The sequence below is a fragment of the Nicotiana attenuata genome, chromosome 7 (genome assembly GCF_001879085.1).
Source record: "Nicotiana attenuata strain UT chromosome 7, NIATTr2, whole genome shotgun sequence".
In the NCBI taxonomy this organism is placed as follows: domain Eukaryota; kingdom Viridiplantae; phylum Streptophyta; class Magnoliopsida; order Solanales; family Solanaceae; genus Nicotiana; species Nicotiana attenuata.
This window is the reverse complement of record NC_031995.1, coordinates 104,202,100-104,217,174: the sequence shown is the minus strand read 5'-3', so window position 1 is coordinate 104,217,174 and position 15,075 is coordinate 104,202,100. Positions and strand designations below refer to the sequence as shown.

The 15,075-nt window shown below is 39.2% G+C and overlaps 1 protein-coding gene across 2 annotated transcripts; it reads left to right on the top strand.

The window, feature by feature from the left end:
- LOC109229621 (putative white-brown complex homolog protein 30) lies at positions 5,824-14,167 on the top strand. 2 transcript variants are annotated; one of them, XR_002068582.1, is made up of 14 exons: positions 5,824-6,311; positions 6,413-6,489; positions 7,225-7,497; positions 8,002-8,065; positions 8,164-8,310; positions 8,502-8,536; positions 8,747-8,820; positions 9,021-9,931; positions 10,258-10,554; positions 10,776-11,213; positions 11,371-11,514; positions 11,799-12,088; positions 12,402-12,535; positions 13,563-13,667. XR_002068582.1 is itself a non-coding variant. In XM_019395130.1 (14 exons), exons 1-14 carry the CDS (start codon positions 6,085-6,087, stop codon positions 13,717-13,719), a joined length of 3,273 nt encoding a protein of 1,090 aa, XP_019250675.1. In that variant the 5' UTR covers positions 5,824-6,084; the 3' UTR covers positions 13,720-14,167. The 2 variants fall into 2 exon arrangements, 1 of the variants encoding a protein (XP_019250675.1); XM_019395130.1 differs by having other exon boundaries at positions 11,366-11,514; positions 13,563-14,167.

Here is a 15,075-nt window from a genome sequence, read left to right as displayed (position 1 = left end):
ACACTAGGGTTGGGTCCCAACCCTAGTAAAAATCTAGCTACTCATAGTGGGTATAGAAGAAAACAAAGAAGAAAATATAATAAAACTCATATTGAAAGATTAAAATATAAAAGCCCAATGTTAAATCACCAAAATAAGCTATAAAGTTTCCTAAAGAAGCAAGAAGAAACGGCTAGAGCACTTTGAATATTCAAAACTTGACCTAATTTCATGAAACTATTCTATTTATACAAAGTTGGAATTTTCGGACAAAAATGACCTTTTGGAGGTTCTGCGGCTGCACAATTCGATGTGCGGTCCGCACTTTGCTTCAGTCTTGACAGAATTTTAATCTGCGGCCACACAATTCTAAAATGCGGCCTCATCTCTCATATTCTGCGGTCCGCACATTTCTGGGTGCGGCCGCATAGGGCTCTTCTGCGGACTGCACATTTCTGAGTGCAGCCGCGTAGCTGACTTCTACGGCCGCACAATAATTGTGCGGTCCGCACTTCCTTCAATTCTTGAAATGAACACTCTCTGAAGTTCTACTCTTGCATAGCTTCTGCGATCGCACATTTCATGTGCGGACCGTACTTTGCACTTGGTCTCTGATAAACTTTCCTTCACAATCTGCGGCTGCAGATGGAAATCTGCGGTCCGCACTTTGAGCTTTTGTGCCTGATTTTGCTCTTGAGTTCATATCACTCCTTCTTGAGTTGGATTTTATCTTAGTGGCTCATTTTCCAATACTACTGCCATTTAGCATATTTCATCAGTTTTCGGGAATACAATTAAAAGCTCTTGGACTAAAATGAAAGCTAAAAGGTGATAACAAGTAGTCAAAATCTCCACTTATCAGTCCTTATGAAGGAGGGTAGAGTGATTGATTATGTTTCGCGTCAGTTGAAGCCCCATGAGAAGAACTACCCCATCCATGATTTTGAGCTGGCAGCCATCGTTCATGCATTAAAGATTTGGAGGCATTATCTCTATGGTGTATCTTGTGAAGCATTTACAGATTATCGGAGTCTCCAGCACTTGTTCAAGCAAAAGAATCTAAATTTGAGGCAGCGAAGATGGTTGGACCTGATAAAGGACTATGATATCACCATTCTGTATCATCCCGGGAAGGCCAATGTGGTGGCCGATGCTTTGAGTAGGTAGGCGGTGGTATGGGTAACCTTGCTTTTATTCTTGTTGGTGAGAGGCCGCTTGCATCAGATATTCAAGCCTTGGCCAATCAGTTTGTGAGATTAGATGTTTCGAAGCTTAGTCGGGTTCTAGCTTGTGTGGTTTCTTGGTCTTCCTTATATGATTGCATCAAGAGTGCTAGTATGATAATCCCCATTTGCTTGACCTTAAGGACACAATTCAGCACGATGATGCTAAGGAGGCTACTATTGGGGATGATGGGGTGCAGGATTGGATTTGTGTGCCTAATGTAGATTAGTTGCGTGAGTTGATTCTTAAGGAGGCCCACAGTTCGTGGTATTCCATTCATCTGAGTGCCGCGAAGATGTACCAGGACTTGAGGCAGCACCATTGGAGGAGGAGGATGAAGAAGGATATAGTGGGGTTTGTAGCTCGGCACCTAAACTATCAGCAGGTGAAATACGAGCATCAAATATCGGGCGGATTACTTCAAAGGCTTGAGATTCCAGAGTGGAAATGGGAGTGTATCACCATTGATTTTGTAGTTGGGCTCCTACGGATTTCGAGGAAGTTTGATGCTATTTGGGTGATTGTGGATCGGTTGACTAAGTACGCGCATTTCATTCCAGTTGGGACTACTTATTCTTTGGAGCGGTTGGCTGAGATGTACATCCCCAAGATTATTCTCCTTCACGGTGTGACAGTCTCCATCATTTCAGATCAGGGCACACAGTTAACCTTGTAGTTTTGGAGAGTAGTGCAGTGAGAGTTGGGCACACAGGTTGAGTTGAGTATAACATTTCACCCTCAGACGGACGGACAGTCCGAGCGTACTATTCAGATATTAGAGGATATGCTACACGCCTGTGTCATAGATTTCGGGGGTTCATGGGATCAGTTTCTGCCGCTAGCAGAGTTTGCTTACAGAAGAGTCACGCCGATCGGAAGGTTCATGATGTTGCTTACATGGTGGGGGAGAAGGTACTGCTCAAAGTTTCACCCATGAAGGGTGTTATGAGTTCGAGAAGAAGGGCAAGTTGAGACCTCGGTATATTGGGCCTTTTGAGGTGCTTTAGAGGATTGGAAAGGTAGCTTACAAACTTGCATTGTCGCCTAGTCTGTCGAGTGTTCATCCGATGTCTCATGTTTCGATGCATCGGAAGTATGTCGGCGATCCGTCTCATGTTTTGGACTTCAGCATGGTTCAATTGGATGGTGATTTGACTTATGATGGGGAGCCGATGGCCATTTTGGATCAGCAGGTTAGAAAGTTGAGGTCAAAGAACATAGAGTCAGCCAGTTGATGAGGCTACTTGGGAGACCGAGCAGGAGATGCGGAGCAGATATCCACTCCTATTTGAGACTCCAGGTATGTTTCTAGATCCATTCGAGGACGAACATTTAAGAGGGGGAGGATGTAACGATCTGGCCGATCGTTTTGAGTGTTGTAGCTCTGTTCCCCCATTTGATGCTCATTCTATGCTCAATTGTTGTTATGTGACTTGTCGGGGTAGTTGGTTTGGGTCTGGGGATAGTTTCGGAATGAGTTGAGACACTTAGTCTCAAGGTTGGAAGCTTAAGTTGAAAAGGTTGACTGGATGTTGACTTATGTGTAAACGACTCCGGAATGGAGTTTTGATGGTTTTGATAGCTCCATTGGGTGATTTTGGACTTAGGAGTGTGTCCAGATAGTGATTTTGAGGTCCGTAGTTGATTTTAGCTTGAAATGGCGAAAGTTGGAAAATTAGAAGTTTGGAAATTGAGAAGTTTGACCGAGAGTTGACTTTGTGGTTACCGGGCTCGTATTTTGGTTTCGGAAGTTGGAATAGGTCCGTTGTATCATTTATGACTTGCGTGCAAAATTTGAGATCAATTGGACTTGATGTAGAAGTTAGAAATGCATAAGTTCATTAGGCTTGAATCGATGCGCATTCGTGTTTTTGATGTTGTTTGATGTGATTTGAGGCCTCAACTAAGTTCATATAATGTTTTAGGACTTGTTGGTATGTTTGGTTGAGGTCCCGGGGGCCTTGGGTGGATTTCGGATGGCTAACGGATTGGAATTTGGACTTAGAAGATAGCTGAGGTTACAGGTCTAGTTTCCTTCTATGCGATCGCGTGGATGGGTCCGCGATCGCGTAGCCTAATTTTGGGCAGCTGAGGTTTAATTATATGTGATCGTAAGTTTTGGGCTGCGATAGCATAAGCTGGAGGAAGCAGTGCATCACAAACGCGTGGGCTAGGCTACGTTCGCAGGAGGAAACGAGGCAGGAGCTGGCCACGGGCATTGTTCAATGCGAACGTGTGGGTCTGTCCGCGATCGCGTAGGCATGGGAAGCCTATGCATCGCGTTTGTATGGGTTTTTATGCGATCGCGCAGGGTAAGTTCTGGGGCAGTTGAGTTTGTGCTTCGCGATCGCGAAGTTTTTTCCCGCGATCGTGAAGAAGGGACATCTAGGCAGAATTTAAAGTCTAAAAATGAGGATTTGAGTTTATTTCGCATTTTGATTTTGGGAGCTCGGATTGAGGCGAATCTTGGAGAGATTTTCAAGGGAGTGCAGGTAAATGATTCTTACTTGGTTTTTGATTAAATTACATGAATATATCCTTGATTTCATCATTTAATTAATGATTTGGGTAGAAAAAATTGGAAAAAATGGAGAAAACTTCTTAGGCCAAATTTTGGGGATTTGAGCGAGATTTTGGTATCACATTTGAGTAATTTTGGTACGGTTGGACTCGGGGTTGAATGTATGTTTGGATTTTGTAACTTTTATCGGGTTTCGAGACATGAGCAGGGGGGTGTTGACTTTTGAGTTGATTTTTTTGACTTTTGATATAAAACTTAGTATTTTCATATGGAATTGATTACTATAGCTTGAGTTGATTGTATCGAATTGTTTGTGTCTAGATTCGAGATATTCAGAGGCCGATTCACGAGACAAGGGTTTGTTGGAGTAGAGATTTGCATGGTTTGATGTAAGTAACACTTCTAAGCTTAGTTCTGGGTGTATGAATCCCTTAATTATGTGTGATGTGGTCGATGTTGAGGTGATGCACATGCTAGGTGACAGGCGTGTGGGCGTGCACCGTAGGAATTGTGACTCGAGCGATTTCGTGGAACTAAAAAGTTGATTAACCTTGTTGTTATCTGTTTATTCTCCATATGTTCGAGAAATTGAGCTACGATTCATGCTAGAAATCATGCTTAGGATATATGCTAGTACTGTTTGGACCCACAGAGGCCGTATTGCGGTTAAATTACTTGCTTAATTTGAAATTATGTACTCAGTCAGTTCTATCATTCGCATATCATATCCCAATTTCTATTGCCATTTATTGATACTTTATATCATCATTGTTTGACCTGATTTTCATGACATTGTGAGCCCCAGAGACTGGAGAGATTGGTGGCTGAGTGAGGCCAAGGGCCTGATTGTGAGGATATTTATGGGATCGGGCTGCACGCCGCAACAGGCTTTATTGATTTATGCCATGATTGGCTTATATAGTGCTTGGGCTGCATCTTCCCTTCTGGAGTCTGCACACCCACAGTGAGCGCAGGTACATACTGAGTGCGAGCGCGAGTGCCGAGCGATTGGGAGGATTGAGTGACTATGAGGATGGAGTGACTGTGAGGAATGAGTGATTGTGAGGATGGAGTGAATGGGAGGACTGAGTGATTGATACTCCGAGAGTATGCATATGATTTCATCACTGTTTTTGTTTTTCAGTTGCCATACACGTCTGACATGTAGATATCAAGATGTATCATTTCTCATTTCAGTTGTACTTGACATATCTTACCTGTTTGAGCTTTAACTGTTAAACTTGAAAGCATGTCTACATTTTTGTACTGTATTTCTGTAATTGAACTGTACCTGTGAGGCTCGCCACTGCTTTCAACCCAAAGGCTAGACTTGTTACTTATTCAGTTAGCTGTACTCACGCTACACCCTGCACTTTGTGTGCAGATCCAGGTGCTTCTAGGTACGGTGGTTGCTGACTTTGGAGCCATCATTCAATTCGGAGTTCCTCGAGGTAGCTGCTTTGGCGTCCACAGACCTTCACTCTCCTTCCCCTATCTTTCAGTTTTATGTATTCAGTTCTCCTTTCTTAGATAATGTATCAGACCGTGTTATTATATAGATGCTCATGTACTCAGTGACACCCTGGTTTTGAGAAATTCTGTATTGAGTTGTGACGTTTTTATCCAGTTTTATGAGATTTTTTACTTATTTAAACCTGTTTTGGTATATTTTGAATTCAAAAGTGTTGGTATGTATGAGTAGTCGGCTTGCCTAGTATCATGATAGGCGCCATCACGACAAGTTGAGTTTTGGGTCGTGACAGTCTTAAAATCATATTTGTGCACTTCTCCCTATTAAGTACCATCACATCAAATTGGATGAAGAGAGATGTACTTTCCAAGTGTTAAAAAACCAAATCTAAAGAAAATATATGGAACTATCCTATATTTATTGGATTATCAATTGTCATTCCCCAAAGTTGAAAAAAGAAAGAAAAAAAAAACCTCAAATAACCGCAAGTTTTGACTTGTGTGTTGACATGGAAGCCTACGTGTTGGGAACAAGAAAACAACGTTGGACAAAACAATCAAAAAAAAACATTTGCATGCACAACAAAAAAACACATTATAACACAAGACATAAATTCCTATCCTCCAATTCAGCCATTAATCTCTCCATACCTTTTCTCTTCCCAAAAACAAAGGAACTCCTACACCTCCCTCACAATTCCTCTCTCAAATCTTTTGACCAAAAAAAACTTTTTTCTTGTTTTTTTTGGCTCCTGTAACTCCTTTTGGTTCTGGAGCTACCTTCTTCTCCTCTCCATTTCCCTTTACAAAATTCTCCATTTTTGTTCTTGAGTTTTTTCAATTTAATTATGTATCATTAGTGGTAACATTTTCTTGGAATATTAGATGAAATGGGAAAAATTAGGATATGGTTGCCATGTTATTATTTGTTTATGATTCTTGGTTTGAGTTTCTTTCCATGTTTTTTTTGTGCAAATAGTAATAAATCTCCTCCTTCTAATCCTATTGCCACTGGTGTTCCTATTCTTGCATCTTTCATTTATAACCAACTTGCAAATCTAACCAAAGTATACCATGATGATATTACCACTGCTTTGGGATTTTGCATTAAGGATGTGTAAGTGTTAAATTAATTGCTTATAATTTAATCATCTCTTAGTTATAATATATGTGTGTATACTTTTATTTGCTAATTATTACTTACTGTTTTTGTTTTAGGGATGCTGAGTTGAAAGAGGCATTTAATTTTGCCAAAAATTTGGACTTCTTAAACAATTGCTTTAAAGAGACCAACGGTATTGATTTTCTTTTTTCTGTTCTAATAATGTATTTGCATACATGTTAATGTGTAGAGGGCTTATAGAGTATTAGTTTTCATCATCAAAAAACCTTAATTCATGCTAAATTGGAAATGAATTTGGGGATTTGCTATTATTTCTATTGGCAGAGTTTCACCAATTAGTTTGTTTATCGATAAACTAATAAAACATGAGTTAGCGACAGACAAATTCTGTAGCTAGCAATGGATTAACGACAGATTATCAAGAAATTTTGTTAGCTACGAGCAATTTAGCGACAGATTAGCGGCGAAGTTTCGTAGCTAATTTCAATTTCTTTTGTAGTATCATACTTAATTTGTTTATGTTTTTAATACAAGATGTTTTGATCCTAAAGAACTTGCTGGCAAAATTTTGGTCGCCACGTTGTCTGCTGATAAAATGCGTTGTAGAATATGGGGAATCTAGTGTAATCGTTCGTTTAAACTAGAAATTGCTGTTTTTATGAATTCATAGGGCATGTTAAAGAAAGGGTTTATGTTTTGTTCATTGACAAATAATATGCATGTTAAGCTTGGCATGCTTTATATTGCCAGTGTATATAACTTAAACTTTTAAAGAAACGAGCCACAAACATTTAGTGGAAGTTTTTGTCATTTTGTTTCATACTTGTGCATCAAAATTTTGGTTATTTAGATTCTGATATAGTTCGAAACACGGTGAATTCTGACAGTATGCTGATCATCTTAACAGACGTGACGCAGAGACTATGTAATGCTGCGGAGATGAAGTTTTACTTCTCCAGTTTTCTGGTTACAAAATCAACCACAAAAACTCAAGTCTTAAAACCCAATAAGAATTGTAACTTGACATCTTGGGTTCCTGGATGTGAACCGGGTTGGGCTTGCAGTGTTCCTGCAAATAAAGTTGACCTTAAGAATGCAAAAGATATGCCTGATCGGACTCGTGACAGTCAACCTTGTTGTGAGGGTTTTTTCTGCCCCCGAGGCTTGACTTGCATGATACGTGAGTATATCTAACTACTTCCCTTATTATCTGATATGTTATTTCCTCAACGATTTATGTGAATTGCTTAGTTATTATGCATATATGTTACTTCTTGTACGAGAATTGAAGGTGTGTTTAGAGTTTGTTGTAATGAGTCTAGCCAGAGGCGAAGCTAGGATTTGAATTTATTGGGTTCGGATTCTATATCTAATAAGTTACTGGGTTCTAAATTATGAATTTGTACATATTCAATTGATTTCTAAAGTTACTAGGTTCAGCCGAACCTGTAACATGTACATTGGCTCCGCCACTGAGTCTAGTCTTGTCCTCAATGAAGGTGTCATCTGTGATAGAAGTCACTATTTTGCTTAGTTATTACACTGCATCCTCTGCATTAACGATGATGTGAATAATTTGAATGCTAACAAAATTGAATGTATGTCTTGCCAAATACAGTTTTAATTAGCTCTCTTTCAAAAAAACTTTGTGAGTAACTTGCTTTCCATATTATGTCATATGTAGCTTGCCCATTAGGTGCTTACTGCCCTCGTGCTACACTCAACAAAACAAATGGTGTATGTGATCCGTAAGTTTCTAGCTCCGCTTTTGCTTTATTTCTATTGCAGCATGCCTTTCTATAGTCATATGATCAGTTAATACATGTTTGGTAAAGAAAATTTCCAGATATGCATACCAACAACCTCCGGGCAAGGTAAATCACTCGTGTGGAGCAGCTGATACGTGGGGTAGTGAAACAAGCGGTGGGGAGTTATTCTGTTCACCGGGATCTTACTGTCCGACTACAACCAAAAAGGTTACCTGTTCGGAAGGGTATTGAATTTCGATCCCACAACTCACAGCATTTCATGTTTGTCTTCTGAAGCAGTAACCAAGTACTTGCAAATTTTTCATAATCTGGCTCTTTTAACTTGAACTAAAATTTCCAATGCATTAATTATCGTCACTTTTTAAAAATTCTATTACAACCTTGATTCACTATGTTTCTACTTGTGCAATTCCAGAAATTACTGCAGGAAGGGGTCTACGGCGCAGAAAGGTAAATCCTCTTAAGACGCTTTGAAAGCTTAGCTCGTTAGAGGGAAGGTGGAAGTTACAGCCAGTGGCGGAGCCACCTTAGGCTAATGTTCAAAGCACACTAGTTACATTTTCTTACTGGGGAATCCGTTCATGTATTTTTTTTGCTTCAATTTACGTTTACATGACAGCAAACAAAGATGTTCATTATTTGGCATTTTGATCATTGCAGCATGCATCAAATTGAGTACTTGCCGCGCGCATTCAGAGAAACAAAACCTGCATGTATATGGTTTTATCCTTATTGTAAGTTTACTCTTATTTAGTTCAGTCAATTGCATTTTCTTTTTCATGAAAACACACTAGATTTCCCTGTCCTCAGCTTCAATTTATCTCGGGAACTTGGTGCTTCTGTTCCCAGATCTGTTTTAATTTTTTTTATTTTTATGTTTTTTATAAATGAAGTTGTTGGATAGTATCTGACCTCTATTCACCTTTAAATGTAGGGTGGTTTGAGTTTTATACTGATCATCTTTTATAATTGCTCTGATCAAGTCATAAATACTAAGTACGCAAGAATCGCCAAGTCAAGAGAAGCTGCAGCAAGACATGCACGAGAAACTGCACAAGCAAGAGAAAGGTGGGGATTAGTAAAAGATGTTGCTAAGAAACGTGCTTTCGGATTGCAACAGCAGTTATCTCGCACTTTCTCAAAGAAAACGAGCGTGAAGCAAGGACCAAGAGGAGGTTTCAACCTACCTAAAACAAACGATGAAGCATCCATACCGCCTAAAGGTCCAAGCAGCTCAAGTGCGGCTTCAGAAGCAAAGAAAAAGGGACCTAGTGATCTCACAAAAATGATGCATTCAATTGAAAATGAAACAGACAATATCGAGGGGTTCCATATGCAGATTGGAGATAAGAACATTAAGAAGCAAGCACTAAATGCTAAACAACTGCATACTAGGAGTCAAATTTTTAAATATGCATACGGTCAACTTGAGAAAGAGAAAGCTATGGAGCAAAAAACTAAGAATATGACATTCTCAGGAGTTATTTCAATGGCGACAGATGATAATACGGAGATCAAGACTAGGCCTCCAATTGAGATTGTTTTCAAAGACCTGACAATTACCCTTAAAAAGAAGCACAAACATTTGATGAGGTCTGTTACTGGAAAACTGATGCCCGGGCGGATTTCTGCTGTCATGGGTCCGTCCGGGGCGGGGAAAACTACATTTCTTTCTGCGGTGGCTGGGAAGCTAACGCAATGCACGTTATCCGGGATGGTTCTCATAAATGGAAGAGCTGATTCTATTCACTTGTACAAGAAAATTATAGGTTTTGTTGCCCAAGATGATATAGTCCATGGAAACCTCACTGTCGAAGAGAACCTTCGGTTTAATGCGAGATGCAGGTATAAGTTACACTAATAGACTCTGCATAGTTTTTCATATTACCTTACAGAAACTGGCACTCAAATAAACGAGATCCAGTCTTTCTTTTTTTGAGTTTTGTTGAAATGATTTTTGTTTAAATTGTTCTATTGCCTTTTGTCTTTCTTTATATTTTTATTTACTTTCTATTTGTTCTCCATATATTTTATTAGACTTTGCTTATGCAATAAGATGTTATTCCAAGTTTACATTCAGATCAAGTTTGATTAACTTGACATTTTAAAAGCTCATTCTCATTTTTTTATGGCCATTTTATGTCTTCGGTTGAACCTTCAACATCATAAAGACTAGCAGCAGACTTGCCAAAGGCTGATAAGGTTCTTGTGGTTGAGAGAGTTATTGAATCATTGGGTCTTCAGGCAGTTAGAGATTCGCTGGTTGGAACGGTTGAGAAGCGTGGGATTTCTGGCGGCCAGAGGAAAAGAGTAAATGTGGGGATGGAAATGGTCATGGAACCTTCACTGCTAATCTTGGATGAACCTACATCCGGTTTAGACAGCTCATCTTCTAACCTACTTCTTAAAGCCCTTCGACGTGAAGCTCTTGAAGGTGTAAATATTTGCATGGTTGTTCACCAGCCAAGGTATGTAGAGCTTTTCATCTCCAATCAACTTCTATTATTTTGCACAGAAACTAGATATGCAGTTTAGAAAGTTTAAGATGCATTTATCTCGTGATTTATTTTTGCGCTCCACAGAAAAGAAATGGATAGTGTTGAAAGGACTGTGATTTTCCATGTGTGCACACAATTTAAGTATATTCTGATATATGTGTGATAGGATGATGTATCCTTGTTTTCTTCAGCTATACCTTATATAAGATGTTCGATGACTTGGTACTTCTAGCCAAAGGTGGTCTCGTTGCATATCACGGCCCAGTGAAGAAAGTAGAAGAATACTTTGCGAACCTTGGAATCACGGTACCCGATCGTGTAAATCCTCCTGACCATTTCATTGACATTCTTGAGGGTATGGTCAAACCAGGTGGAGGTGTGACCGTGGAACAACTTCCTGTCCGATGGATGCTTCATAACGGTTACAAGGTACCCCCCGATATGATGGAATTATGTGATCAGATTGCAATGTCCTCCAAAGGTGTTGCAGCAGCTCCCGACCAATCTTTTTCCGTCGATGCATGGCATGAGAAGCGAGATTCTCTGTCTCAAGGCTTGTTGAAATCCCATGACATGTCTAATAGAATCACTCCAGGCGTAAACCGGCAGTACAGATATTATCTTGGAAGGTATTGCATATCTTGATTTTCTAATATGGTGTCAGTGACTTTAAGAGTTTATGACATGGAAATATTTGCATCTAAAGTTATCTGGATGAGATCTGTTATTTTTCTTGCACAAGTCATTATATAATAATATTTAATGCGATTACCATCTTCAGGGTAGGCAAACAGCGATTGCGAGAAGCTCAAATACAAGCAGCAGATTATTTAATTCTTTTGGTTGCTGGAGGATGCTTAGGAATCCTATCCAACCAGAAGGGTGACACCTTTGGATACTACGGCTACATGTATAGTGTGATTGCTGTGTGTAAGTAGAATACTTGCTATATATATTTTCCTTATATGTGGTGGATTTAACTGGCTTTACTTTCTATGGAAATATGATTGAAAGTTGACTCATTGCCTCATTCAGAGCATACTCGTATAGCCACCACATATATAAACGTGCGTCCCACTTGTGGGATGACACTGGGTCTATTGTTGTTGTTGTTATTATATATAAACGTGGGATGTTTTTCTGTTCCAAATACTAGGCCATGTTACCTACTTTTTGTCATTTCTCATTTTCTGATCTTTGTTGATGAATTGCAGCACTCCTCTGTAAGATTGCAGCATTGAGATCCTTTTCACTGGACAAGTTAGAATACTGGAGGGAGAGAGAAAGCGGCATGAGCAGTTTAGCTTATTTTATGGCCAAGGATACAATAGACCATTTCAATACTCTTATAAAGCCTTTGGTTTTCCTATCAATGTTCTTTTTCTTAAATAGTCCAAGATCATCCTTCGGCAACAACTACCTTGTCTTCCTCTGCCTTGTATATTGTGTGACCGGCATAGCTTATATATTTGCCATCTGCTTTGCACCCGGACAGGCGCAATTGGTATGTAATACGATCATTGACATGTACTTCTTTCTCCTGATTTCTTTTCATTGTCATATATTACCTTTTTTTGAGGGGAGCCTTGGCGTAACTGGTAAAAGTTGCTGCCATGACCAGGAGGTCACGGGTTCGAGCCGTGGAAACAACCTCTTGCAGAAATGCAGGGTAAGGCTATTTATAATAGACCCTTGTGGTCCGGCCCTTCCCTAGACCTGACGCATAGCGGGAATTTAGTACACAGCACTGCCCTTTTATATATTACCTTTCTTCTGATTCTTTATACTGACATGATTCTTGTTGGCCATTCAAACAGTGGTGTGTTCTCGTTCCTGTTGTTTTGACTCTCATTGCAAACCAGGAACCAGACGGTACTGTTGGAAAATACGTAGCAAAGTTTTGTTACCCAAGGTGGGCTATGGAAGCTTTTGTCGTTGCAAGTGCTGAAAGGTTGGTACTTCATATTCCCATCCTTACAAATTGCCTTGTATACTCAGTAGTTTGTGTTGTTTCATTATCATTTAGAAAAATATTAGATTGATTCGTCGCTAGCACCAAGTCTCGGAAACATTAACATGATTTTTCACCTTTCACAATGTTCTAAATTATGTCGCAATGTGGAATGAGAGGACAAATGAGCAATAAAGACGTGAACGGATTGATAGAACGGGCATCTGAAATCATTCAACATGTGCAGGAGATTGAATCGAAGTTAGCCTTTTAGTTTCATTTAGGAAGCCATGTTTTGGCTTTACATTTGTTCCGCACCATGCATATGAAACCAATTAGTATACAGAAAACAATTTTGCATCTTAAGTATTTCTGGTTTCATTTGCTTGTTTTCACTGGAAACAGCCTCTCTACCTTCCATGTAAGGGTAAGGTATGCGTACACACTACCCTCCCTAGACCCCACTTGTGAGATTACACTGAATTTGTTGTTGTTGTTGTTGTATTTGCTTGTTTTTAGGATACCTTCCAAATTGAACCTTGTTTAATTAGTTGACGCTCACATCTTTGAAACAAACGAAGGAAACAATTCGAAAAAAAAAAGATAGTTGTAAAACAAGGTAACTGGTGAAATTGCAAATGCCATCTTGGAAACTAGGAATACTGCATAGTTGACAGTCCTATCGATGATCGAGACACTTAAGAAAAAGGGCAACCCGGGGCACAAAGCATCTCGCGTTCACTCAGGTTCCGGGGAAGAGCCTCACCCCAAGGGGATATAATGTAGGTAGCCTACCCCGATGCAAGCATCAATGGCTCATTCCACGGTTCGAACTCGTGAACTATAGGTCACATAGAGACAACTTGACTGTCACCAAAGCTCCCTTTCGAGACACTTAAGAAAAGCGAGATTAATAATCTTGAGTCTACTTAAATGACCAACTTTTACTTCTTGCTGATCATGTTTATTAGCATTTTCTCATATGTTTTGCTAAATTGGTTCAACTTTATTTTTTGTTTCTCTTCAGATATTCAGGAGTATGGTTGATAACTCGTTGTGCCAAGCTATTGGAGCTAGGATTTGATGTACATCAATGGGGTCATTCTCTAGAGTTACTGCTGCTCACTGGTGTACTTAGTCGTTTAATAGCTTACCTTTGTTTAGTGATTGTTAAAAAGAAATAAACCATTAATTTTGTCACATCTGTTGGTGTTACAACAAGATTAAAAGGCATAGGTTTAGGACTTTTTGGCATCAAATGTATATCACAACAAGTTTTTTGACACTAAATGGGGAGTGCTAAAGTGGCTTCTTCATTGCTGGAATGAGAAGAGGGTGACTTCATCTACAATACGACCGCCCGGTGCACTAAGTTGTCGTTATGTTTGGGGTTCAGCGAAGGGCCAAACTATGTCAAATCTATTATATGCAGTCTTACCTTGCATTTCTGCAAGAGACCGGTCCCTTGGCAACTTTATTTGGAAATGACCAAGGTAAAACGTAAATTTGACGTAAGAGTAAAAAATGGATGATGTGAAGTTAGAGGAAAGTAATTCGAACCTTTTCCCTGTTATGTTTCCTCTATGTTTGAACAAAATGGTGACTAAGGAAAAGATTTTTTGTAAAATCACAGTTTGTGTGCATCCAAGGGTGTAGTTTATTTGTCAACCACTTGCAATAAAAATTATTGACGATCAAAGTTCGATTTCTAGGTCCAACAAAGAATTAAAATAATATAATTTTCTTCTTTATACATCATTTGTGCGGGTAAAAATATTACAAATAAAATGTTGAGACTCATATAAATTGACTAATATACCATTGTTTGAAAAAAAAAAGTACATTTAGTGCTTAACGTGAAATATGTTTGATGAATGGATTTGCCATATTTTGAGTTTTGCACCCATCTTTTTGAAGTGTGACGAGTAATTGAGTTATCTTTTAGGAGTATTTTGGTGAAAGAGATTAGGAAAAAAAACTCAAGATAAAACTTTATAATAAATAAAATAATATTTGATTGGACAAATTATAAAAAGTAAATTGAACGTCCCAAACAACACAATTGCAATTAAGAACTGAAAATTGATCTTTGATTAATGGAAATTTAGTTCATGGAATTAGAGAATAAAAAGAGAGACATTAACATAAGATAGGAACAAAAAGAAAGATAGGGGGAGAGACAACCACATAGATAAATAGAGCAACAACCACCCCAAACCTTTGTCCCTTGGATTAAACACAGAGCAATGATAGCACCACCAACGCCATTGCATGCACAAGCCTCAGCCTACCATCCACTAACTCCTCCAACCAGTCCACTCCATCAGCACAATCCACCTCCATACGAACTAGACGAAATGGTGCAGTCAGAAGTAGCAGCAACAATGGCTGAGATACGCGAAAAAAGGCTAATACTGTGTTACCTAAATGGAAGAAAAACTTACATCCTCAAATAACAGTACGAAAGAAAAGTGATCTTCGCTTGCCCACAGGAGTTACGAAGTTGTTCCCTAAACATCAGACCAACCCACAATCCGGAG